Raw genomic sequence first — 26,344 nt, 5'->3', positions numbered from 1 at the left:
TTGCAACGTTAAAAAAACCCCAAGTGTGTGGGAGCCCTTAGGATGGCTTCACATACACAATGTTTATTTCCTCATTTTCTCTTGAACCACTTTCTGGCTTTGGCTCAAAAAAACGCCCACAAAAATTTACTTTTTTGTATTTAAAAAAAATTTAAAAAAATAAATAATATAAAACCACCCTAATCCCAGGCTGACCATGCCGCGGTCTGATCAGACATCCTAGATTCCCATAATTTGGGTTGTGACTCGGAGTGGTCTGCATTAGGCTTGTGTGGAACTGGTCAAAGGGAATAGAAGAAAAACAGAAAGAAAACATTTTTTGCAGCAGTAATTGGAATAAAAAATATAATAGTAGAAAGAGCACGTGTGCGGGTGCAAAAATGAAACTGCTAAATTAAAGATTACGGGCTCATTGGCACGGGGGCATGAAATTGTAACCCGAAAAATAAACACGCACCACAAGGCCCAGGTCACAACTCACAGGAAACTGGGGCCGCAGATTAAAAACAAATGCAGTGAACATGGATGCTACGTAGTGTGCGTTTGAAGTCATTTTTTTGCGCTCATAGACTTCAATAGGTTATTTGGCTCAGGAATACGGACCAGAATAGGCCATGTGCGGAGAGGGGAAAAACTAAACAAAAAGACCCCGCAGCATTGGTCCATATAAGAAAAAAAACCCGCCCATTTGAATCCAGCAGTTCACTATGTGTGTGCCGTCCATTCCCAGTAAACGCTGTGCAGTGAGCGGCCCTACCAGCGAGGCCATGACACCACAGATTACCTGAGGCCCAACGCCCCGACTTACCTCACATCACCGGCCGCAGGCGTCGTCTCTGCCCTGCACTCCTATAACTCCAATATGGGGACAGAATCATTTCTGCTTCATAACATTAACCCAAACGTTTACCTCACAGCAGCCGCCGGCCTCATGGATGACGAGGAGCCCTTGTTGTCCGTAGCAACCAATCACAGGACAGCTTCTACTCTATGTACTGCTAGCAACAGGAGCTCTGATTGGCTGCCGCCAGCTCTGGTCTACCTGAGGTAATTCTCAGTATAGTGTGACCACCTCCTACCCAGGCCTCATGTAACTAAAATGGTGGAGACAACAGCCCCAAGGCCGACAGACAACAGTCTAACAGATAACAGGGCCTCCCATTACTAAACCAACAACTCAGAATCCCTCAATGGTCAGAGCAAGCAGAGAGGAATCCCAGAATCCTCTGAAAGACAATAAACAGAGATAGAGAGATCTATATATACATATATACACACAGCCTGTTGTGCAAAAAAAAGGTTTTTCTTGTATTACATAAGAAAAAAAGTAGAAAATCCTGAAAGAATAAAAAAACTATATATTTTTTTTCTTTCAGGATTTTTTTTCATTATTTATTTATTTTTTTTTTTTTAATGTACACAAACACACAATAAAAACCTTGTTTTTGCACAAGCTGCTCCTATTTTGGGGTAGACATGATGGTTTACAGGCTCCGGAGGTCTCACTACATATTGATTCGCTCCAGCATTTCTGAGGATATTTGTAGTAATTTGAGTCAATACCCCGGCATACGTGGGGTTAAGCAGCGAGCAATTTCTGCAAGGAGACCCTCCGTCCCCCCCAACAACGCTTCCTACATGAAGAGGATTTATAAAGTTCGCATGAGAGTCGTGCTGGAGATGCCCTGGCGCAGCTCCCATCCGCCGGGGACCGCGGGCATCGCACGCCCACCCTTGTCCGACACGGACAAAAATAGGACAGTACATAAAATCACAGCCCGTCTGGAGAGGCCGACTGAGGATGGAAGGCGATACGTCTGCGTGCGGCCAGCTGCAAGCCCAGAGGCTCCGTCACGTCATACGCCGAACATAAAGTCTGTGACGCCACGCAACGCGCTGAAGAGACATGGCGTCACGTAGGTGATGGCAGCCCAAAACAACTCCAGAGAAGAGCAGCTGCCGCACAAAGCAACCAGCCAATCGGATCACTGATTTCACTTCGTAACCTAATTTAGGAAAGCGCACCGTAATAATGCCGCCTCATGCCCCCATTACTAGTAATGCCCCCTTTCCTGACCCAATCAGTAATAATGCCCTCTTTTATACTGAAAAAAAAAAAAAAACACACTATATGCTGAGCACTTACGCCCCCCCCTCCCCTCCAGGTAGTGCGGTCACCTGCCATACTGGGGAGGAAAGACTCAACTGCCAGGAGGTGGGCATGATGGAACGAATATTTTTTTTGAATAGCCCTCCCCGACATAACCACATTTTCAGGGTGTCCCAGCAGCCTGCGCCCCATAAAAGAATTACGCGCGAGGCGGTTTACAAAGCCTAAATTTACCATTAAAGGCGTTCTTGTGACCTCTGATGGGCGGTATAATCACTTGGAGAATTAAAGGGGGCTTACAAAAAAAAAATTAAAAATCTATATCTGCCTCGTTGGTCCCCCGTTTCTTCCAATCTGGTCACTGCAGAAACGAATGGTTGAGCCAGTGATTGGTTGAGGGGTCCCAACAAACAGTACATGACCGCGGCATCTTCTGAGGGCCCGGGGCTCCTGTGTAGAAAGAGGGGACACCCACTTATGGGGATGAGCAAGTCTACGACTACGGCATAAAAACGTGTCCGGTACAATGAAAAACGTCCAACCCAATATATGGTCAATGGGATTTGTTTGGCGCGGTTCCACATAAGATGGAATTCCCGTTTTGCCCCCTAACAGGTGTGAACGCGGCCTTATTTCTTTATTTTACAACATTGCATGCCCCTAACAAAAAAAATTAAAAAATTCAGTCCCGGAGACCCCGTAACATTGTTACATATACACTATATGTCCATCCATGAATTTGGCGACAAACTCAATATAGAGCATTGCTGTGAAATACGTAGGCGCGCTATAAGGAGGAGGATACATAGAAGTAGCGGTAAGATCCCCCACATTGAAGCAATAGTCCCCAGTCCTCCAGTACTGATAAGCGTCTCCAGCAGCCTCGTCCTGTAAGCCCTCCAGCAGAAGTGACCCTGACCCCGGGGTCACTCCAGCGCCGCTCAGCCTTTCTTTGCGGCTGTGCAGCATTCCTCCCCAGATGCAGAGCTTTGTCCCCTTCTAGATCTCCTAAGCTGTCATGTTATGGACTGCAGCCCCCTCCTCCTCCAGGATCCTCGCAGCTTTATCTGCTTATTACGTGGCTCCAATGCCATCATCCTAATCATCGTTCCCCCTTCTCATCAGTCACCACGTCCATGTCACAAGCCCTGGCACTGACCCGTGTGACATGTCATACCCCTCCCCCGGCCTACCATACCAGCCGGCACCGTGACCAGATTGAGAAGTGGGATGTGATCAGGTAGAGCACCTAGGACGTCACTAGGCCAAATCCTCCTAGAAGAACAATAACAGGAAGCTGTATGTGACAAAGAAAAAGCCTGGCTCCTATAGACAGCTATACATCCCAGGTGCAGGATATGGGGGTGCAATAATATCATTACATCACTGATCCCTACACTCAATGTGTAATTATATCCTTGCTACATCACTGATCCCTAGAATCACGTGAGAGAAGGCCCTACAGAAAAGGTCAGAAGCTGTAGACATAAAAACACCGGCAGATATGGGGTTATTACACAAGAGGGATACAATACATAAGACATAAACAAACAAAAGCCATACGAGTGTCACCAACTACCATCCTAATACACAAAGTCATAGGCATATAGGGGCAGAAAACAGGAGGACTGGGACGGATAATAGGATTGTTATTAATCCCCCCTCCTGCAGTGGGGTATGCTATATACCTCTATACAGCACCCAGGCCTATAGACACAGAAGCAGGCCCAACAATGACCTCCTGTGCTCACAAGGCCCCAGTGCTGTAGGTGCCATGTATGGCTATTGTATAGCACTGTGTACAATGCCTACATGTGTTATGGGTGATCCTACACAGCACACCGCCGTCCTGCATTATTACATGAGCGTATTACACACATATATATACGTAGCATACAGCGCTACGAGCGATACGGAGAGCCCTGGAAGGCCGGCTCATGTACCTCTGTCTCCGCCGCACTCCCCCCTGATGTCTCCGCTGCTCTCCGGCTCCTTCTCACCGATCAGCTGAGGACGCGAGGCCCAGATCCCTCCGCGCACTACTTTACAGCTCTCGATCCTTCCGCAGCAGCGGCGGCCGCACCGCACTACTTCATAAAACCTATAACACGGCCTAGCCGGTATCCCTCCGCGAACTACTTTTACAAACGGAGGGGAACAAACGCAGGACCGTAAAGAACTACCGGGAGGAGGATCGGGGTGCCAACGGTTCTCGCTCTCAGGGTGTAGGAATAAATACCCTGCCGTCCGCCCGCTGCTGAGGGGATTTTTTGGATTTCTTTTATAGATCGTCTTTTATTTTCCGTCGTTTTCTCTGTTAATAAGAAGGGTTTCGGTTTCCTCACTGCTGCGTGAAATCGGTTTATTTCCGCCAGGGTCACCCTTGCCGAGCGGGCGGTTACTACACACGATGTGCCGCTCTCTCTCTATTGAGTTCCCAAGACGAAGTGTTATGTGTCCAGGGCTTATTGTTCGGGGGATGTATGCGAGGCGGAGGGATCTGCAGAGGAGTTCTCCGCCTTTGAGCGCAGGGATCCCTGTGGATAAGCAGGAGTAATCCGCCCTGGTTTCCTTGGAAACCGTTTGAGCGTCTCAAGATGGCGACTCTGTTACCGGAGATTCTGTACGAGTGTAGCGGGCAGGCTCCGGCCCCGAGCAAGGACTTTTACCAGATCCTTGTCAGCCGCAGCGAGGTCAGTGCGGTACCGGAGCGGGCCGTGTGAGGGGGAGCGGATGCGGGCCGCGGCAGTAGTGTGTGTACGGAGGAGGGCGGGGAGAGAGGAGGGACTGTGCTGGAGTCAGAAGTGCTGCAACTAAGTGCACAGACGTGGGATCCTGGGAAAACAACTCCGCTGACATTTTGGACAGTTTTCACGTCCCGGAGGGAAAAAAAATAGAGCAGGAGATCCGCGGGTGTTCAGTTCGAGAAGCCTATAGAAGAATTAGCAGGGATGTCATGGGGGCGGATTGGTGCATTTGGGCCTCCGTCGTTAAAACTCTCGAAAAGAACAATCTGTCAGTGTTGCCCGTACCAACCAATCACAGCGCAGCTTTTATTTCTTCTACTGCTGAGGTAGAATGGAAGCTGCACTGTGATTGGTTGATGTGGGGCAAGAAGGCAGACGGTCTCACAGGGCTGGATTTCTATTGCGGAGTCCACGATTGTTCCCCATGCGGATGATCCGCCGTCTTCCGCACACATTAAAAGAATAGAACATTCGCATATCCGCATGGGCGGCTTTTGTTTAAGTCGATGGAAGCTGTGCGGCCCATCTGATATTGACATTGCAGATAGGTTGCGGGTACCCCTAGCAACGAAAAAACAACAAAAAATCTGCGCATGATCGATGGCGAGCGTCCACGGTCACCCGCAATACAGAGAAAATAAGGGACAGGGAAAAAACTGGATTCCACTGTGGGCCCGCATGCAGAATCCGACCCGTCCGTGAGAGAACGGCCGGACACTCCAGTTTTGATAAATAAGGCTCTGTAGTGTTTTTTGGAAAAACCATTGAGTTTTTTTTGTTTTTTCTTTTAAAGAATAACACCGCGGCCTGACACTGCGCCAAACGTTAAGCCGCTCTCACATATATTAGACATTCGTCTGATCCCTCAGTTGTCCGCCGGCAACTAACAGTCCTTTTAAAAAAGACGATTCTCTCTTGAAGGCGCGAATGAGCGAGTCACTGCTAACTCTTTCGCGTTCGTACAGCCTGTGTAGACACGTAGATGCATCGTTGGCGCATTCAAACGAGAATCGTTCAGTCCCTGTAAGGCTGGGTTCACAAGGGGCGGATTCCCGACGGAAATAGCCACAGCAAAAACCGTGAGATTTCCGCCGGGAGAACCGCCGCGGAAAAACCCGCGGCAGCTTTGAAGCGGCATGGCTGCTCGCTCTTCCGCTGCGGCCGGCGCTCCCATAGAGGAGAGCGCGGCCGCAGCAGAAAGAAAAAAAGAATGGACATGCTGCGGTCGGCAAATTTGCGGCTGCGGTCGGCAAAGCCGCGCCGCAGCGGCGGTTTCTGCCGGATTAGCCGCAGCAGATTTGCCGTCCCGTGTGGAAGTCTCGTCCACATGGCTGGCTTATCCCAGGATTAGCGGCCGCATGCGGATTTGCCGCGGTGAAATTCAGCACGGAATTTCCGCGGCAAATCCGCCCCGTGTGAACCCAGCCTAAAAGCGAATAAGAGGGTCTGAATGAGCCAGAGAGGATTTTTATGCCCACCTAAAATGAATGGCGAACGAAAAGTGAACGATCCTCGTTCGTTGTCCGCTCACGTTTAGACTTAACGATTATCGTTTACTTTCGCTTATCTCAACGATTTTTTTGACCGCTCATCGCTCCGTCTAAAGGCAGTCTAAGTGCCAACGTGTATGGGGGGGAGCTTTAAAAAGTAGTGCAGCGGTGTAAGGCCGGGCTCACACAAACGTATTCGCATTGCGTATTACGCGGTGAATGGCGTCGATGAGAATACACTGATTTCGATTGTTCCGCTCGCACTTGCTTATTATTCTTGTGAATGGTACTGGTGTAAAATACATGCTCTATTTTTCCGCGTATTCCGCCCGTACAGCCCTATTGCTATCTCTACGTGCGTTCGATTATATGCAATTATATTGCGCATATACGGCATTTTTACACATGTTGGTAGGAGACCTGAGAAAAAAAATGTTTAAAAAAAGAAGAAACCAGGAAGACAGCGTGCCTAAAATACGCTGTTCATGCGCAGGCATGTGCGAGCAAAATCACGACAATACACAATTTTTACGCAGCGTTTTACAATACGGTCGTGTAACCCCGGCCTTAGGTTACGATAAAATAGTCCTGCTGGGTGAAGTCATCTCACTGTACACATGGCTGCTGATTTATGGGACGTGAAGCTACTAGTGGAGGCTCCACGACATCCGCAAACACTCAAAGGTGAAAAAGACGGTCACCATGGTTTTGCGGAGAGCACCGAATGGTAGTCCCTGGCACACTGATTGCAGCGATATGTCTGCTGTGTGGATCTGTGCAGTAGTTTGGGAGAAACTCATACTTTATTAGTAGCAGCCAGACACAGAAGTAGTCCTGCATATTCATGAGCTGTAGGTTGGCCACACCCACTCTGCCCTCCAGCCAATGATCAGCAGCTTTCTTTCTATACATAGTAATAAGCATACACTGGCTGGAGGGCAGGGGAGGGGGTGTAGCTAACCTGCAGCTCATGAATATCTAGGACTACTTTAAGTAATCCTCTATGTATGTGTGGTTGCCGCTGATAAAATGCAAGTTTCTCCCAAACTCCTGCACAGATCCTCTCAGCAGACATATCAGTTCTCTGCGGGGAGACTATCTGACAGATAGGCTCACCACGGAGAATTGTGGCATGCTGCGATTTGAATCCTGCGAGCGGAGACTCGCTATGATTCCCCGCTTGTGGACAGCGCAGCTGCGTTTTCAACTTCAGCGCTATGGAAAGCGTTCACTGCGTTACCCGCGGCCGGATTATCGCTGGGATAACGCAATGAACTATCGCCCGTGGACAGGCAGCCTAAGTAAGCCTCAGGGTGTATTGCCACGGGCGAGAGCGGGTTGTGGCCAACATTCTCAAGCGCAGCTCGCATCGCACAACACACGGACACTCCGTCTCTGCGATGTGCGGAGAGCTCACAGCTGCATGCGCTATTCCTATGCTCGCGCGAAAATAGGACATGCTGCATGAGAAAAATCGCCCGTGTAAATCAAACATCTCGCAACGCACAAAACTCGCACGACTTTCTCGCTTGTTTGAATGCACACGCATGATGCTGTTTTTGTATGTTTTTTCAGTAGGTAGGAGTATTTTTTGGTATCGCAGCAGGCGGTGCGTTTATATTTTTTCTTAGTGTTTTTCCACAGCTCTCCAGCTCCGCCCCTGTTCACATCTGCGCTACGTATTTGTGATGTTCTTGCAGCAGTTATTTTATGCAACTGTGGTTTTTTATCATATTAATACCTGCTGCAGATTACGTGAAAACTGCGTGCAATTTTTTTGGATGCGTTTTCATTGCTATTCTTAACGGCAGTTCAGCTGCAGCGTCTGAATACAGCGGAGTGATGTACATTAGGTTGGCTTCACACGGGCGGATGCATATTTGCACGCACATGAGCGCTGTTTATTTGCGGAATGAACTATGATTTTTTTGCGCACACATCAGAGTATTTTACTGTACTTTTTGTACCCTCAAAGTGTTTTGTGCATCGCCTTGCATATTGCACGCACATTTGCACCCTAGTTCCCTCCCCCCATTGACTTCTATGGGGACCTTTGGTGCGCAAATATGCAGAAAAACGGAACATGTTGTATGATTTTTTGCACAGTAAAAATATGTAAATGTGAATTATGGGTTCTGTCCTCTGCTTATTGCACACGTAAATACACCCGTGTGCCGCCGGCCTTAAGCTGTATACAGCGCATAAAGCAGAACTGTAAAATGCCAATATGGCAGGCCTGAGGCGGTATCAGTAACGTGCCGGGGGGTGCAGCATGGGGCACATGAACCGTCGTGGAGGTCTCATCCAGAGGGCAGTATTTGGTCAGCTCTGAGAGTTAGGCCGGGCTCACATGAGCGTATGTTGCGGCGTGCAGGCTGTAAGATATAGGCACGCGGCATGCAGTGAATACGAAATGTCATTGCACACTGGCTGCGTGCTGTTCATCGCCATGTACTATCTTGGTGTGTATGCTCGCGTAATATGCGCCAAGATAGGATATGCTGCAATTTTTCTTGCACACATATTTCGCAAAAGTCGTGTTAGCGGCAATATGGGCTCCTATGGTAGATTGGTACACACGCAGAATATGCTGCACCGATACACTCCTGTGACCCGGGCCTCAGGGCTCTCTCACACGAGCGTATGCTACCACAAAATTATGCAAGCAGTACCAATCTCACGTTGACTTTCAATTGTGCCTCTCACAATTACATGCAGCAGGTTCTATTTTCAGCATTTTAGCACGTATATCACGCTAAAAGCGCCCATTGAAATGAATGGGATGTGTAAAAAACACAGTAAATACGCAATTGCAGGCATAATACTGCATTTTGTTACACAGGTTGCTTTGCCCCTGAGGGGGGGGGGGGGGGATGGGGCAGATTTTCCGTAACGGAAAATGTGCACCAAAATACATTGGTGCAGATTTCAGCACCGATCTGCAGCATTCTTCACCCCTTTAATTGAAAGGGTGAAATGTGGTGCAGATACACAGAAGAATACCCCTAAAAAGATGCACAAAATGATGCGGATCTGTACCAAAATCCCCTATATATGAAGTACCCTAAAGGGGTTTTCCGACTTTTAAAAGCACTTGCCCCAGGATTGGGAATGGAATATAAAATATCCTGTGTGCCTCCAATCCAGCGCCACCGACCTGATCCACTCCCGTCCTCGCTCATGCAGGAGGCAATGACGTCACGTCCATCACTCACATGAGCACTGCGGACAATAGCTGGCTTCAGTGCTCTTGTATGCTCCTGTTTAAAGGTTGAAAAACCCCTTGAAAATAATAAAGGGTAAAATATTCACCTTAAAATGCATTCCTCACCCCCCTTGCATATTCCCAGTCTCCGGCCTAGTAGAGAGAAGTAAACAAGACCCTGCATGTGATATCTGCTCGCAGGGGTGATATCATGTACCCACCGGAATACAATATCTATCCAACTTGCCACAATTTTGTCACGCGTGCATCCGGCAGAGAAAATATGTTTCCATATGAGAATGGAGGAACAGTACGGCCCCGTACACTTCTATGGGTGCCCTAATATGGCTCTGTACAACCTGAATCTTGTACAGACTATAATATGCGACAGCGCTATAAATCGCATATATGTGAAGCCCATGCTTTCCTACGGGTTCCTTCACATTAGTGATGTTTTGTCTGATGCGATGTGGCATGCTCTATACAGCCGTGATTTGTGATGTTTTATAGTACGCTTCCCAATGGAGCCTCCTTTTTACCACATCCCGCGAACTAGCGATTTTCGTGAGATGCGATTCCCTGTGATGAACCTGCCAGGGCTGTTATTGGTTCATCCAGCTCTGCATTGATTGGCTGAGCAGAGTTTGAAGAACCAACCACGTTGTGGAGGTGGGATTTATGAATTGGCTAAGCCGCGGCATTGATTGGCCAATTCATAAATCCCGCTGGGAGCAGCGAAGCGATGCATGATTTTTCACAAGAAAAACACATAAAAGATGCTACAAAATCGCGGAAACACAGATGCGATTTTGTAGCGCCGATATCACCGTGTGAAAGAGGCCTTATGTGTTCTTTTCTGAAACTGCAGAAAAAAATTCCCCTGGACATCTGATGAATGCATGTTGTTTCCAAAAATTTTGCAACAGAAGAAAAAAAATTGCAAAACCACAAAAAAAAAAAAAATCCCCAGTTTTCTGACGGGGTGGAGGTCTCACATGATTTCTCCCACACTTGGCAGGAGCTTTTGTGCAGTTTTAGTCCATGAGATCTTGCCCATTGATTTGCATTGAGCAGTACAATGGGTCTCTTGTATAAAAACTAGTGCTGACCAAACGTATAGGTGTCGCTTGCAGCAGCCAATCACACTCCAGAGCGAATTTTTCAAGCGTAGATTACCAAATGAAAGATGATCTGCTATAGACGACTGTCGTTCTGTTTCAGTCTGCTTAGGCAAGATATTGCGGTATTTTTGCCTGTCCTGCCACCTTGGCTATAGGCAGTTAAATGTTTTTGGAAACTGAGCTTTTTTTGCGCTTTTTATATACTCAAATTAAGTTTACATGGAGTTTTCTTAATAGCCCTCATTAAGGTGCGTCTAGACTGAACGATTTTTGGAACGATAATCATTCCAAAAGAACGAAAGTGAATGATTATTCAGTTTAAACCCGAACCAACGACTAAGCGAGAATCGTGTGCTTCTCGTTCGTTGTTCAGTTTCAGCCGGCATAAAAATCCTCGTCGGCTCGTTGGCTTCTCGCTATGTTTAAACACTAATTGTTCAGTGCTTCCCTTAAGAATGTGAAACACTGTATGAGAAGTTCACGATTCCCATCAATGATCTGCCTGTCTAAACAGGCATGGACGAGCTGGTGATGGCGTCACGAGCATGCTCGCCGGGGCAAACGAGAATCGGGAGGTTCTCGTTAGGTGTAGACGGAGCATCACTCTCACCTCTTGCTTACAATTTGAGAGATTACTTCGGGAAAATAATGTAATACTTTTTAAACTCATGATTAGCACCTGAAAATATAGATTGCACCGCAAATCATTCTCCGCCTAAGGGCCAACCTTAGTTTTGCATGCCTCCATTGTTGTGCGTCCCTTTGTATGAACCATTATTTCTGCCCTAGTTTATACAAAGCAGATTACGTTATTGTTGGCAGCACATCCCTGTTCATACAAGGAGATATACTGCTGACAAACAATCATTTTTATGCCTGCTTAAAGGGGTCGTCCGGGCTCGTTTCAACTGTAGTTACACCACTCAAGACCCTGTCCATCAGCTGATCATCCGTCCAGCGCAGTGGGTCGAACTTTATCATCAGCAGACAGGGGAGGAAGTACACACAAAGTACATGCTTCTGAACGAACCCAATGAAATCAGCGGGTTCTATTTTCGGTGTATTGCGTAATTCCATGTGCAAATAGAGTATATTCGCACAGGCAAGCGCGTTATCGGTCTCAGAAGCTCGGACTCATATTGCACTCTTATACTTTTGATTCTGGGTGCGAGCTTGATGCATTTTTGCTTAAAGAACGCATTGCGTCTATGTACTTGCGATTTTCACGCGTGCAAAAAAAAAAAAATCACAAGTACTTTCAATAGTTTGAATTGTAAAATCACATCGCACTCGCAGATTACACGGCACGCAAGTGTGATGCAATTTTTTTTAAAGATACCACATGAAATAATAGGTGATTCCTTGCGAGGAAATACTCAAAAATAGGAGACGTGGCGATTCTTCAATTTGTTATTTTCATGGGCGTGTTCCGTCCATATCGCTATCGGATGGAACTTGTATATGGAATTTGTCCATGTGAATATACCCTGAGGCTGCCTACACATGGGTGAGCACCATATCGGGCCAAGGAACTCAGCCCAATTTCTCGTTCAGCAACATGCGTTTTACCCGCAGATGTCAGGCGATTTTCAGGAAAAACGCCTCACATCCCTTCTGTAGAATCCGTTCCCCTCATTCGAGTTCCACGCATAATAGAGGATTTGAATTGCGGATTCTGCGATCGTATGATCCACAGGAATACGCCATTCAATCAAATACATTGGATTACACGATTCCGCTCACATTAACAGGTCGGAACTGCCTAATCCGCTTGCGTAAAATAGCACGCAGTATGCACTATTTTACCGCAGATATCTGCAACATACAGTTGTGCTCTATGGTCATGGATATACCCGTAGCGGGTACCCGCATCATTGTTAAGCGACAGTGCGGGAAATCTAAACAAAAAAAGTATACTGCGCATGATCACCTGCGTGAGTATGCCTTTATACGCAATACAATTATGCAGCCTTAGGCTGGAATCACATGGGCGGGTCGGATTCCGCATGCGGATTTTGGCTGTGAGCCTGGCCGGTGACCCTGTGTACGGCACTTTACTGTATTGCGGATGACCACAGAAGTTTACAGGCGGTTACTCGAAGTACAGTTTCTTTTTTGTTTGTACTTCCTGCGCCATTCTTAGCAATGATGCGGGTACCTACAGCCCATACGCAATGTTAATTGTGTTTGGGCTGCGGATCGGACGACATCTGTCTGCGCATATTCCGCAGTAAATTAGAGCATGCCCCAAATTTTCTTCCGCTTGCGGAATATGCAATTTGTGCCTGTGAGTGTGAAGGCAAATTTGAAAATGCATGCGTTTTACTGTGGAAAGTCCTCGCGGACGGCAATTGTGGAATCGGCAGTTCAAATGTGGTCGCGTACGACCGGCCTAATTTGAGTCCCAGAGATGAGACCCACATCTATCAGACTAGGCCATGGATATACCATGAAAGTCTCATACCCCATAAAGTACCAACATAACGCAGCCATATGGGAATGTTTGGGGTCTGCTCGTAGACCCTATACTGTACAGGGAACCTCTCACCCCATATATAGTAGCAGGTTGGCTTCTATTATGTAGCTCTAGAAGTAACATATCTATACTTGTCTCCTTCTACCTACAAGGTTATTATCCGCTGGTGGAAAATCTCCCTCAGAAGTGAGTTTCGGGAAGCAAGACCAGGAGAACTTAGGGAGTCTCATGAGGACTTTGTGGATGACTCAACACTGCATGGTAAGTGGGCACGGAGACAATGAGTAACCAGGCACATACCTTCTGCTGGAGAAACTTGTCAGCAGCTCTGATGCTTGTGATACAATGTAGCTCCTGGTTTCCTCTTTCACACCCAGCCTTGTGAAATGCTTTCTTCCCTTGCAATCTCTAGATTCGATTTCCTAAAATGGCTTATGTGCAGCTCACTGTCTCTGATTCAGATTCCGCTTGCATGGAAGTAGTAGAACCAACTTCCTTGATTCTTTTTTTCAGCCTAAACTCCCTCTGGTTCCTCCCACACTCGGCTCCACCTCCATCGTCTAACAGCAAACCCTCAGAATGAAAAGCACTCTGTCCGACTCCATGCTCATATCGACAAAATCACACAAAACCTATTTTCATGGGAGCTTTGCCAGAAATACCTCCTCTCCTCTGTTGTACAAATAAACAGTGGCCCTTATTATTACTAGGAGGCATTACGGGAGTTGTCACAGGAGCTTCATGACATACTTCCAGGACAGTGTGTATAAATATATATCTATACATATATATGGCTATATATAGATATCTATATATAGATAACAACGTATTTTATGGGTCACACCACTCAGGGATCACAAGAATGGCCGTGCACCCCAAGTCTATCAGGTGAATGGCGCAGCAGTACTCTGCTAGCTCCATCAGCCTCATAGAAGTGAAGGTAGTGCTGGTCACACATGCGCACCACAGCTCTGTTCACTGGAAGACTCAGGGTGCTGGGGGTATCAGCAGACTCGCCGCAATTAATCATTTATGACCTATACTGTGGATAAGTGATAATTGATTTTGGAGGAAAAACCTCTTTAAAGGGAATATATCATCAGGGGTGTAGCTGTAGGGGGTGCAAAGGTAGCAGTCGCTACCAGGTCCTAGAATCTTAGGGGGCATACATGGTAGGTAGGGGGCCCTGTTACAGATTTTGAATTGGGACCCAAGAGCTGCTAGTTACGCCTCTGCCTGTCATTACCTATAAACACCATAAACTAAGCTTATGGCCCTACAAGACATCGTCTAGGAATGTGCTTTTTATACTTCCCTGGCTCCCTGTTTCCTGACTGTCAGCCCTGGGAGCTGTCACTCAGTCTGTGTTTGGACTGGTCTCTGCAGTCAGTGTGGGCACATACACACTGTTCTCTATGGGTGAGCGCCCGCTACCTGCAGAGATGAGTCCAATGCAAGGACTAACTGCTGACTTACAGGGCTGACAGTGAGGGAATGGGGAGCCAGGGAAGTATAAAAACCGCATCCCTAGACTCCCGACCCCTGTCCTGTAGGGCCCCTACGAGGCTCGCACAGAAATAGGACATGCTGCGATTTGTTTTAACCCATTCCCACTCCAGGGCGTAAACTTACGTCCTGGGGATAGCGCGGGATCACATAAGTAGATCGCGGCAGGGAAAGAGTTCACAGAGGGAGCGCACTCCCTCTATGTCTTCGGCCGACTCGCGAAGTTATCGCGAGAGCCCGGCCTGTCGCCATGGTAACAGGATGCTAGACACTGGTGTCCTGTGTTACCAGTGTCTGAGATCGCTGTATAAGCGACAAGGCATGGCAGAGCAGTAGCTCTGCCATGCCTTATTACTGCGATCATCAGGGCTGTGGTCAAAGTCTCCCTCACATGTTGTAAAATGTTGTAAAAAAAAATTAAGATTAAAAAACGAATTAAAAAAATGTAAAAAAAGAGTAAAAAACCCAATTTTTATGCTTTTTCTCAGATTAGCATAAAAAATGGTAAAAAAATAAATAAAACCGCACATATTTGGTATTGTCGCGTCCGTAACGACGCTTACAATAAGCTGCACATGCTTTTGACTGTGCACAGAAAAAAGCGTTTTAAAAAACGCTAAAAAACTGAGGCAAAATGCTAATTTTTAGCATTTTGCCTAAATAAAAAAGCAATTAAAGTGATCAAAAAAACCGTATGTACCCAAAAATGGTACCAATAAAAACTACAGCTCGTCTCACAAAAAATAAGCCCTCACAGAGCTCCGTACATCAAAAAATTAAAAAGTTACAGGACTTTGAATGCAGCGATTTAGAAAAAAACTTTTTCCCAAAAAAAGGGTTTTTATTGCAGAAAAGTGGAAAAACCTAAAAAAAATGTAAGAATTTTGGTATCGTAACCGTACCGGTCTGCAGAAAAAATGGAATTTCTCATTTATGCTGCATGATTAACGCTGTAAAAAAAATATAAAAAAATCAGAATTGATGCATTTTCTCTCCCTGCTATCATAAAAAAAATATAAAAGTTTTACAATATAGTTAATGCACCCAAAAATGACGCCGATAAAAAATACAGTTCGCCACGCAAAAAACAAGCCCTTACACGGCCGCGTCGACGGAAAAATAAAAAAAAGTTATGGCTTTTGATAAATGGAGAAGAAAATCCGCCAAAAATTGTTGCGTCCTGAAGCCCAAAATAGGCCATGTCATGAAGGGGTTAATCAAATCACAGCCGTCTGCAGCGTGCACGGGCGGAAATTCTGCGGGATATCCCGCTGCGGAATTTCCACCCATGTGCATTCACCCATATTGTTCATTTCATGCAAGCATGAAGATCATCGTTCGCTAATCATTCATCTGAACGATTTGTGATCAAGTGATTTACCTGCCTGTATAGACAAGCAGCACGAGCTAAGTGTCATCGTTCTCTCATGCGAATGATAAATCGTTCCATGTAAAGGCATCCTTAGTTTATGGTGTTTGTAGGTGATAACAGGTTCCCCTGAAGGGACTCATGCAGCATTAGCTTTCCGTCAGACACCTTGTTGGAACCCAACAGACCTTTCGGTTTGTCAGTGGGATCTGTCAGCCGCTGGTGTTGCCTGTTGGGCTACTATTCTGCCGCTATATTGTGGTTTTTCGTTATAAATTAAAACCACAACATAGACCTGAACATGGCCTTAGGGCTCGCTTACACGGGCATATGTAGTCTGCGTATTACATGTAACACGTGCATTTACTGCGTAATATGCACCAAAATAGGGCATGCTACTGAGTAGCCCAATAAATCAATGGGTGTGTGTTAGACGTACGTATGCTCATGATGATTGCACTCTATTTCATTAGTTGTCGCTCATTACAGGCAGATATCTACCCGTGTAAATGGGCCCTAATCCTTGTCTATGCTGTGCTGCATACATCTCTGCCTGCCATGTGGACGGCCAGTGTCTGCGCACCACAAGGTACTGCAGGAAGGAAAAGGGGGACCTGTGCTGATTTAGTGATTTGCGCTGAGATTTCAATGTTTTCCTATGAAGACAAAAGGTTGCAAGCGACTTTTCAACCATCACAAAAAATTCTGACCGTGTCAGATCCTAAAGTCAGAGGTAGTTCTGACATTTGGTTTTTCACATACATCCTGCTAAGGGCTCAGAAGTGTGGATACTGTTAACTAACGGACAGAGTTCTCTCTGCTTCCTGTGAGCCCTAGCATCATGATGGACAATATACAGGTAGCCCAGGTCCATTATAGAGAAGCCAGCGCTACCGTGTGATAATGCATGCAGAGTACCTTGGATCCACGATTGTAACCGTCGATAGGAAGGAAAGAGCTTGGAATTTGGGCTGAAATTACAGATATATATTACAAACTTCACACCGTGCCCCACAGCTGGTCCTCTGCATTTCCTATCATTATTTTTTTCTCCCTTTGATTATGTTGCTGTCTATTGTGAAGTCACATCTCATGGCCATTGTTAAATGCCACAATGCTGACATCTGCCATAGTCCCCAGTTGATTGGTCACCTGAGTCTACATTGATTAGAGCTTCAAGGGTTAATTGACTAAGTTCGGAGAAACCAACCACGAGCTAAACTGCTTGGCATGTCTTATCACCCGAATATCCATGTACGTCCAAATTTGAGAAGTACCTTCTACCATAAGATGTGCCATAGTCAGATTTGTTGTGACAGCCTTTCATAAGGATGCGTTCACACGTAGCTGATTTGCTTCAGATTTTGTTGCAGACCTCACTCCTTCAGTTAGAAGGGGGAAATCTGCTGAGATCCGCACCAAAATCAGCAGCAAATCAGCAACGTGTGTAGGCACCCTAAGGCTGGGTTCACACGGGACGGATTCGCAGCAGAAATTCTGTGCGGTAAGTCCGCCCGTGGCTCCTTATCCCGGGATTAGCCAGCCATGTGTACGAGAGTTTGCAAAAATCTCATCCACACAGGGCGGCCAATCCGTAGCAACAAAGCCGTGCGGAACTGGCGATGCGGCGTGGAATTGACAGCCACAGCATGTCAAATTTTTTTTACCATTGCGGCCTTACTCGTCTCTATGGGGAGAGAAAGCTGCAACGGAATACCTGCGGCCGAACCGCTCCAACACCTGCGGCAAAATGCAGCGCGTTTTGAAGCTAAGGCTCTCCCGTGGAAATCTTGTGGCTTTTCGGTGCAGCCAAGCCGCGGGATTTCCGTCCCGTGGGAACCCAGCCTAAATTTCTTTTTTTTTTTCACATAGGAAAGTATTGAAGTCGTAGCATGAGTCGCAGTACCGGAGAGAGGCGCGCTTTGCAGCTGCTTTCCACTCTGGCTTATTGGTCTTCATACCGAACTGGGAACCCCCCTATTTAACCAAAATTGACTAACATAGTTGCACTTCTTGTTGCTACTTTTACAAAAACTGTCACCAGCCCTAACGTAAAATAGCGATATCATTGGAAGGGTGCATTCACACAGGGCGGTTGGGTTGCGGTAAAAACTGCAACCAAATCACCCGCGTCTACGCACCCTAACTTAAGGAAAGAATTACCAAGTTAATCTGTAGACGATTTCGAAATGTTTTTAAGGGTGAAAAATTTGAAAATGAAGTGCTGTAATATGAAGGCACCTGCCCTGTAATGTTTACCAGTAGTGGGCTCTCTTTTGCTGATCTCAGAAGAAGCCAGTAGGTGGTGCTGCAGAGCAACCCTGAAGGAAGTAATAGACAGGTATTTCTCTGTAAGGGCTTTTACCCACTAACTTTTTTTTAAACGCTGCGATATCACTGCGTTTTTTTCAATGGGACTTTCTAATGTTAAAGTCGCATCGCACAAAAATCGCAAAAGCACAAACTTGCAATTTTTGTGTGATGCAATTTTAACATTAGAAAGTCCAATTGAAAAAAATGCAGCGATATTGTAGCATTAAAAAAAAAACGTTAGTGGGTAAAAGCCATAAGGCTGCATTCACACAGGCGAGCGCGATATTGGGCCAAGATATTGCACTTGCCAGCGTGCATTTTTTTTTGTGCTGATGCGAGGCGTTTTTAATTTAAAAGCACCTCGCATCGCTTCTGTGCAATTGCGATCCTCAGGCACGTATTTCATGCACATCAGAGGATCGCAAGTGTTTCCCATTGGTTTCAATGGAAACCATCATATCGCGCTCACATGCACGTCTTTTAAGGTCCCATAGAAAAGAATAGGAAAGGCGTTCCGAAGAAATGCCGACAAATAAAACACGCTGAAATGTTTAACCTTGCAGTGTTGCTGTGATAGGAAAAAAAAAATTGCTTATGTAATTAAGTCTCGCAATGCAGAAAACTCGTGTGACATTCTTGCTCATATGAATGTAGCCTCAGCCCGGATTCGTATGAGCATATGTGTGTTTGTGTGCGCATGAGTGCAGCGTTTTTGCGGAATAAATGTTGCATTGTTGCGCACGCATCGTCGTATTTTACTGTACTTTTTCACGCACAAGTCATGTGGAATTGTGTGCGCAAAAAAATACGTACCGATGCACCTAGCCGTAGTTCAAGATGTGTTATATTTCCGCAATTACACAGTGTTTTACGCGTCTAACGTATTATGCGTGCATTTGCTCATCCCCACTGACTTTTACGGGGACTTTTGGCGTGCAAATGCACAAGAAAATACAGCAGGCTGCGTTTTTTAGACATGACCAAAATGCACCGGTTCACAGGTGGGATGGAATATCGCTAGCGATATTCCGCCGCAGCGGAGGAGGGAGGAGCACTACAAGGTCTCCGCAATGAGCCTATATTAATGATAGGCTCACCGCGGAGAATCGCGACAAACCGCAACATGCCGCGATTTTAATTACACGAGCGGAAAATTGCTATGATTCTCCGCTGGTGGACGTCAGGCTGCGCTTTCAATGCGATTTATCGCTGCGGATCTCGCAATGACATCTCGCCCGTGGACAGGCGGCCTAAAACCCACATCCACCCAAACCTTCCCTGCACTAACCTGTATGTAGACGGTGCGGCAGCATGCTGAAGGCCATGGAAACACAGCCTCAAAATAGTTAAAATAAGTGTGACTAGTCTCAACTTGTCCCGGCCCGAAACTTTACCTGTCCAGACTTGTTTGATTCCAGAAATTCTCCTTTGGGGAATTTCAGGTTCTCAGGATCCATGATCTTAACGCCAGCGCTTGATGTATGCGAGAACTTGCCATGTTAGGGCTTATTCACATGCGTTTGGCTTGCACACAAAATTTGCGCGCAAAAAAAAAAAATGCGGCTAACTGCTTAAAAATAGCGTGAACGGGTGATTTCTGGCTATCAAGTCCCGAGCTTAATTAGCAGTGAAATTGACATTCACATGATCGGTTGTGCGTGCTATGCAGCTCCCGTAGGAGTCTATGGAGACTCCTGTGCAGCTCGCACCAAAGATACGCCAGGTCCTATCTTTCGTCGCTCCTTAGATGCAGCATTGTAGCCACGTCTGTCCTATCTTTGGAAGTTGCGAGGTTTTTTTGCGTCAAAAATGTCTTCATCTGAACTTTTCTATAGGAAACCATTGGTTCTAGTAGACGCAATTTTTTTTTTTTTTTTTAAACGCGCCTATTCTGCGGGAAAACAACGCCCTTGTGAAGGAGCCCTGACATGTTTAGAACACTTTACATTCTTCTGTTTTACACTTACTGTTAGATATATGTAATTCTACGTTTTTCTCTTCAGCTCAAATTGGCATAATCTTTGGAGAAAAAACCCTCAGCTATGTGATTAACCTTTGCCTTGGACAGTACGATTTTCTGGAGCGTCTTCCCGAGTCATTGATGTTGTATATCTTGACGTTCTTGGACTTGGAGGACATTGCGCAGCTTTCCCAAGTGTCTCATACATTTCAAAAGGTAACGCTATAATGTATGTGAGTAGGTAAAACCTTTAGCCTTCTTAGGGTGTATTCAGATGGGGCGGGTGGGTTGTGGTTAAAACTGCATTAAAAACGTCACCTGTACAGCCGCATGTGGTTTTGCCATCGTTCTGTTATAAACCGCAACCACATTAACCCTTTCCAATCCACTGTCTGACATCTGAAGACATTCTGATTGAAGGTTGTACATCTCTGACATCGGTAGACGTCCGGCAGGGTATTCTTACTGTATATTACTGACCGCTCTGTTGTTGGGGGCCTCTCTAGCATGTCCCATACCGCAGTACTGGCTCTAGTCAGCAGATGGTGCCATTGTATAATGGCAGAAAGAGAAAGCCCCTTAGGAAACTCAGAATCCAAAATTGGATTGCAAAGGGTTAAAAACCGCGTCAAAGTGCAGCAAATCTCTTGCGGTTTTTCAGATGCAGTTTTGGATGTAGTTTTAACTGCACCCCAAATGCCCCATAAGGCCAGCTTTACATGGGTGTATTATGGGTACATTTATGCGCTGCGGAATAAGTTGGCGCTATACAAATAAAGATTATTATTATTATTATGCTGTACCAAAACTGCACTATAGGAGCTGCAGGGAGTTTTACTGGGATTTGCAGATGTTTTTGATGCATTTCCAGTAAAAACTGCATCGAAAAGCACTAAAAATGTGCAGTTTTATACAGTTTTTCTGGTGCAGTTTTTACCGCACTGCCTGCATACACTTTAAGGACATGTTCAGACATGATGGAGTTGTTGCTGATTTTGCCTGCGGATTCTACTCTGCGACAAACTACAGTACAATACGTGTTAATATTGTTTTCAAAACCCTTCCACATGGAGCAAATATTCTTGCTGAGATTTTCAAACTTGCAGTACGTCCAGTCGGGTGTATTCAGATGGGGCCGTTGAGGTGCAGTGAAAGCCAAACGGAAATCGCACCCCAAAAACTGCAGTGCATCAAATTGAGGCAGAACCACATTAAAGGGATTGTCTGCCCCTTTTTTTCACTAATGAACTATCCTCTGGATAGGCCATCAGTAGTTGATGAACAGGGTCCGCCTCTCGGGACCACGTCAATCAGCTGATCGTCCGGCCCACTGTCCAGGGCAGCGAGCCGGATGTTGTCATAGGCAGAAGCCGGGGGGGGGGGGAGGACTGCGGGCGCAGGCTTCACTGCTATTAAAATCAATGAGAAGGCCATGTTGCTACAGCACTCACTGCTTCTCTCCTGGTCAGGACTGGATATGCCGTCCTGACCAACAGAGAAGTAGAAAGTGCCACAGCAACACAGCTTTCTCATTGATTTCAATGGGAGTGAACCCTGCGCCCGCACTACCTTCCCTCTCCACGTATGACAACATCCGTCTCGCTGCACTGGACAGTGGGCCAGATGATCAGCTGATTGACGTGGTCCGAGTGGCGGACCCTGTTCATCAACTACTGATGGCCTATCGAGAAAAAAGGCAGACAATCCCTTTAAAATCACACCTGATAAACTGCAGCATGTTAAATAGAAGCAAAATCACATGTGACCTGGTAGAAGGATTGCACAGTGAAAGATCAATATTTGCAAAGATACAAACCTATGTAAAGTAATTAACACAAGAGAAGACACGAGGAGATTGCAAGAGGATCGGGATAAGTTGCAGGATTGGGCAGAAAAGTGGCAAATGACGTTAAAGGGGTTGTCCTGCGCCGAAACGGGGTTTGTTTTTTTTTCACCCCCCCCCCCCCCCCGTTCGGCGCGAGACAACCCCGATGCAGGGACCTAAAGAAAGCTTACCGGAGCGCTTACCTTAATCCCCGCGCTCCGGTGACTTCTATACTTACCGGTGAAGATGGCCGCCGGGATCCTCTTCCTCCGTGGACCGCAGCTCTTCTGTGCGGTCCATTGCCGATTCCAGCCTCCTGATTGGCTGGAATCGGCACGTGACGGGGCGGAGCTACACGGAGCCGGCATTCTGCACGAGCGGCTCCATTGAAGAGAGCAGAAGACCCGGACTGCGCAAGCGCGGCTAATTTGGCCATCGGAGGGCGAAAATTAGTCGGCTCCATGGGAACGAGGACGCCAGCAACGGAGCAGGTAAGTAAAAAACTTTTTATAACTTCTGTATGGCTCATAATTAATGCACAATGTACATTACAAAGTGCATTAATATGGCCATACAGAAGTGTATAGACCCACTTGCTGCCGCGGGACAACGCCTTTAAATGTAAAGTTATGCACCTGGGCAGAGAAATACATGTCACCATTGCATACTAAGGCCTGGCTCACAGGCGCGTATGTAAGAATAAGTTGTGTCAAAAGCATTAATTTCCACCTTTTCTCTCCCCTTTCGATTTTGCTATATACATTCATGAGAGCCTGCCCTAAATAGGAAACCACTGGGCAGAACTGACATGGAAAAGGACTTGGGGATTTTAGTTAACTGTAAACTTAATTGGAGCAACTAGCGTCAGGCAGCTGCTGCCAAGGCTAATAGGATCATGGGGTGCATCAAAAGAGGTCTAGGGGCGCATGATGAGAACATTTTCTTCCTCTTTACGAGTCACTGGTCAGACCACACATGGAATACTGTGTACAGGTTTGCGTATCAGAACTCAAGAAGGACATAGCAGAGCTTGAGCGGGTACAAAGGCGGGCAACTAAAGTAGTAAATGGAGTGGGCGGAGTACAATACCCAGAGAGGTTATCAAAATTGGGGTTATTTAGCTTAATAAAAAGACAGCGGAGGGGCGACCTAATAACTATGTATAAATATATCAGGGGACAATACAGAGATGTCTCCCATCATCTGTTTATACCCAGGACTGTAGCAAGGGGGCGCCCTCTACATCTGGAGGAAAGCAGATTTCTACACCGACATAGAGGGTTTTTTTTTTACTGTAACAGCAGTAAGACTGTGGAACTCTCTGCCTGAGGACGTGGTGATGGCGAATTCGATAAAAGAGTTCGAGGAGCCTGGATGCCATTCTTGGGCGATACAATATTACATGTTATAGTCACTAAGTATTTCAGAAGGGTTGGTGATTAAGGGATTATTCCAAATGCTAGATCAGGAAGGAATTTTTTTTCCCTTAAGGGTGAACACCCACTGGCGATCCATTATCCTTGCGGTGTTTTCACTGTAACCTTGCATCGCAAAGAAGAATCTGCGATATCGCCCATTGTTGGCAATGGGGCCAGCGGCAGCAGCACTAGCCCCATTGAAAACATAGGGAGAACATTGTGCTCCCCTGACACAGCTGTGGCAGAAGTCCGTGATTGTATCCCATTTCTTTCAATGGGGCTGTCACTGCTGCAGTCCCATTGAAAGCAGTGAGTTTGCAGCAATGATTTTCGGGGAAGGGTTTGAAATATAAGCCCTTCCCTGAAAATCATGGGTAGCTGTAAAAAATAAAAAAAGATTAACTCACCTATAAAAGCTGTTTCTCCCGCCCAGGCAGTCGTCTTCTCTGTTCTGGAGGCCAGGGGATTGAAAAATCCCTGCCTCCAGAAAGCGCTGCCTGTTATTTGCTGAGCGCTGCGGCCAATCAGAGGCCATGCCCAGCCGTCATTTACTGACAGCCGATTGCTGCCTCTGATTGACTGAGCGGACATGTGAACAGGCTGCTCCACAGAGCTAGAGGCAGCCTGTTCACATGCAGAATTCTCTGCATGTCAGTAGCGTGGTTTACACGTTGCTTAGCAGCGCGTAAACCACACTCGTCTGACCGCGGCCTAAATGGGGAAAATTGGCTTTACCTCATTGGGGTTTTTCGCCTTCTTCTGGATCAGCATTGGGGGGTAATAGATTGAACTGGATGGACATATGTCTTTTTCGGCCTTGTATACTATGTTACTATCTGTCTTTTCTCTGCCATACCTTTCTGTGCCATCACATGGCATCGCTGCGTGCGGCCGCCATGCTGGAGGCGGTGCACCCCTGGTTTATAGCTTTCTGAGATTAGTTTTCCACTTTAATTTCCGTGTGCATGGTTGTCAATATTCATTCAGACTGAGTAAAATATTTTGCGCATTATACATTGCAGCGTAGCTGAATACCAGCTATTGATGTACATTTCATGCTTTGCGGGGCTGACTTCATTGAGCTTTAATGGGATTATTTTGCAGGACGTTTGCTCTGTGTAAAGCTAGCTAAAGAGACGAGGATGAACTCCTATCGGAAGAGAATTCCAGCACTTTATCATCACGTTAACTTTTATCCTTAACCCCTTCCTGCACCACCTCATAATAGTACGGTGTGGGAAGCGGGTAGGCCCTGCACCATGCCATACTATTGTAGCACAGCTAGGTTCTTCCATTCACAGTGAGTGTAGATACAGTTAACATCCTGCTCTGAGTTACTCTGATCCTAGCTGTTTAACCCCTTATGAGATTGTGTTCGGACTGCATTACCCAAGTTGCCTCTGGAAGCCCATCAGTGTTCCTGCAAAGCAATTCCATAGTGCTAATGGGTTGCCATGACGTCTGGGAGCCGAACAATGCCCCTCAGGTCTGCCAGGTATCAGAAACAATTAGGCGTAATAGGCTCCTTGCCAGTGTAACACTGACAGGCATAATGCACTGCAATACAGAACTACTGCAGTATGTTTGTTACGTCCATGCGGCGCGCTAAAGCCTCAGCAAGATGGTGCCCTAGTTAATACCATGAAGAAAATGTTGACCGTACGGAGATAGTGTCCACAAGCCTTTATTAATGAGGTGCTACGTAAAAGCAGTCAGACGTCTTGAGGTACAGCCGTCTTCCTCCTGCAGTAACACGGGCGGTGATGCACCCATGTGACTGAGCCCTCAGTCCATACAGGCTGTGAGGGTATGGTCACACACTGCCGAGAAAATCTGCACCAAAATCTGCATCGGGATTTTGATCGGTGTTTGTAAATACTGGCTCTGCTGGCAGTGAGCTGGCAGAGGCCGTGTATGGGCAGCGAGTGTACTGCGCGTGCCCGCATATCACATGCACATGGTCATCCGCAGTCCGCCCATTCACAATATATTGCATATGGACAGCGTTTGCATGCACTGCCTATACAAAAGTCTAGGGCTCATGCTGCGTGGTACGCAGAGAAATAGAGCATGCTGCGATCTATTTCTCAGGTGTATCTACACGCTAATGTGCGTGGGTCAACTGACTCCATTCCCTGCGTATTATGCGGTGAAAAAACGCTCGTGGACATGAGCCGTAGTGATGAATGCTGGAAAAACAACCTACAAGCAATGCCAGAATAACTGGTTTGTACTCATTCTGCCTCCCAATAAGAGAAAAAAGTAATTTCAAAAATCATACATATCCTAAAATAGTACAAATGAAAACTGCAAGTTCTTCAAGAACACAAGGCTACTCCCCACAAGCACTTTATACCGCAATTACCGCAGCGTATTGAACGCCACAGTAATCCGGGTATTACGCACCCATTGATTTCAATGGGGCCTCGCAATATGCACTGGACAGCGGCGCTGTCTGCTCTATTTTTCCGCCTGTAGCGCATCTCATCACCCATCACAATGATGGAGTGCGCTAAAACCCGCTGTAGGTTTTCTCCAGCCGAAAACAAAAGTATAATCGTGGCAAAACGCCACGATCGAAATCGCAGCGTTTTGTCAAGCGCCTGTGTGAGAGCAGCCTAGGGTTTGTTGGTGGAAAATGAGAAATGTTATCGGTCTTGGAGTTCAGTAACACAAAATCAGAATATGGCTGAATGCCCACGGACGGATTATCGCTTTGGAAATCACGGCCAGACACTTGCCGGGAATTCCGCAGCAATGTCCGTCCATAGACATGCTGTGTTAAATGATTCTCCCCTGCCCAC

At 46.5% G+C, this 26,344-nt stretch overlaps 2 protein-coding genes across 13 annotated transcripts in view; one reads left to right on the top strand and one right to left on the bottom strand.

Moving 5' to 3' along the window:
* The window catches only part of TRIP12 (thyroid hormone receptor interactor 12), a 105,109-nt gene extending 91,465 nt beyond the window's left edge, over nt 1–13,644 (bottom strand). For 7 of the 12 annotated variants that reach the window (XM_066598166.1, XM_066598168.1, XM_066598171.1 and 4 more), the window contains exon 1: nt 4,054–4,565. The gene's annotated coding sequence lies outside the window, so the exon portion shown is untranslated. Of the gene's footprint in view, nt 1–4,053; nt 4,566–13,449 lie in introns of those variants that run through there. The other 5 variants (XM_066598170.1, XM_066598174.1, XM_066598176.1 and 2 more) reach the window with 2 other exon arrangements.
* The window catches only part of FBXO36 (F-box protein 36), a 36,089-nt gene continuing 14,408 nt past the window's right edge, over nt 4,664–26,344 (top strand). Inside the window, exons 1-3 of the mRNA XM_066598179.1 lie at nt 4,664–4,803; nt 13,302–13,410; nt 20,341–20,513. Coding sequence (XP_066454276.1) covers nt 4,708–4,803; nt 13,302–13,410; nt 20,341–20,513 — 378 coding nt within the window. The 5' untranslated portion in view covers nt 4,664–4,707. The remainder of the gene's footprint in view (nt 4,804–13,301; nt 13,411–20,340; nt 20,514–26,344) is intronic.

Source organism: Eleutherodactylus coqui, chromosome 1 (genome assembly GCF_035609145.1).
Source record: "Eleutherodactylus coqui strain aEleCoq1 chromosome 1, aEleCoq1.hap1, whole genome shotgun sequence".
Classification (NCBI taxonomy): Eukaryota; Metazoa; Chordata; class Amphibia; order Anura; family Eleutherodactylidae; genus Eleutherodactylus; species Eleutherodactylus coqui.
The sequence above is the reverse complement of the archived record's forward strand: the minus strand, read 5'-3'. Positions and strand labels throughout refer to the sequence as shown.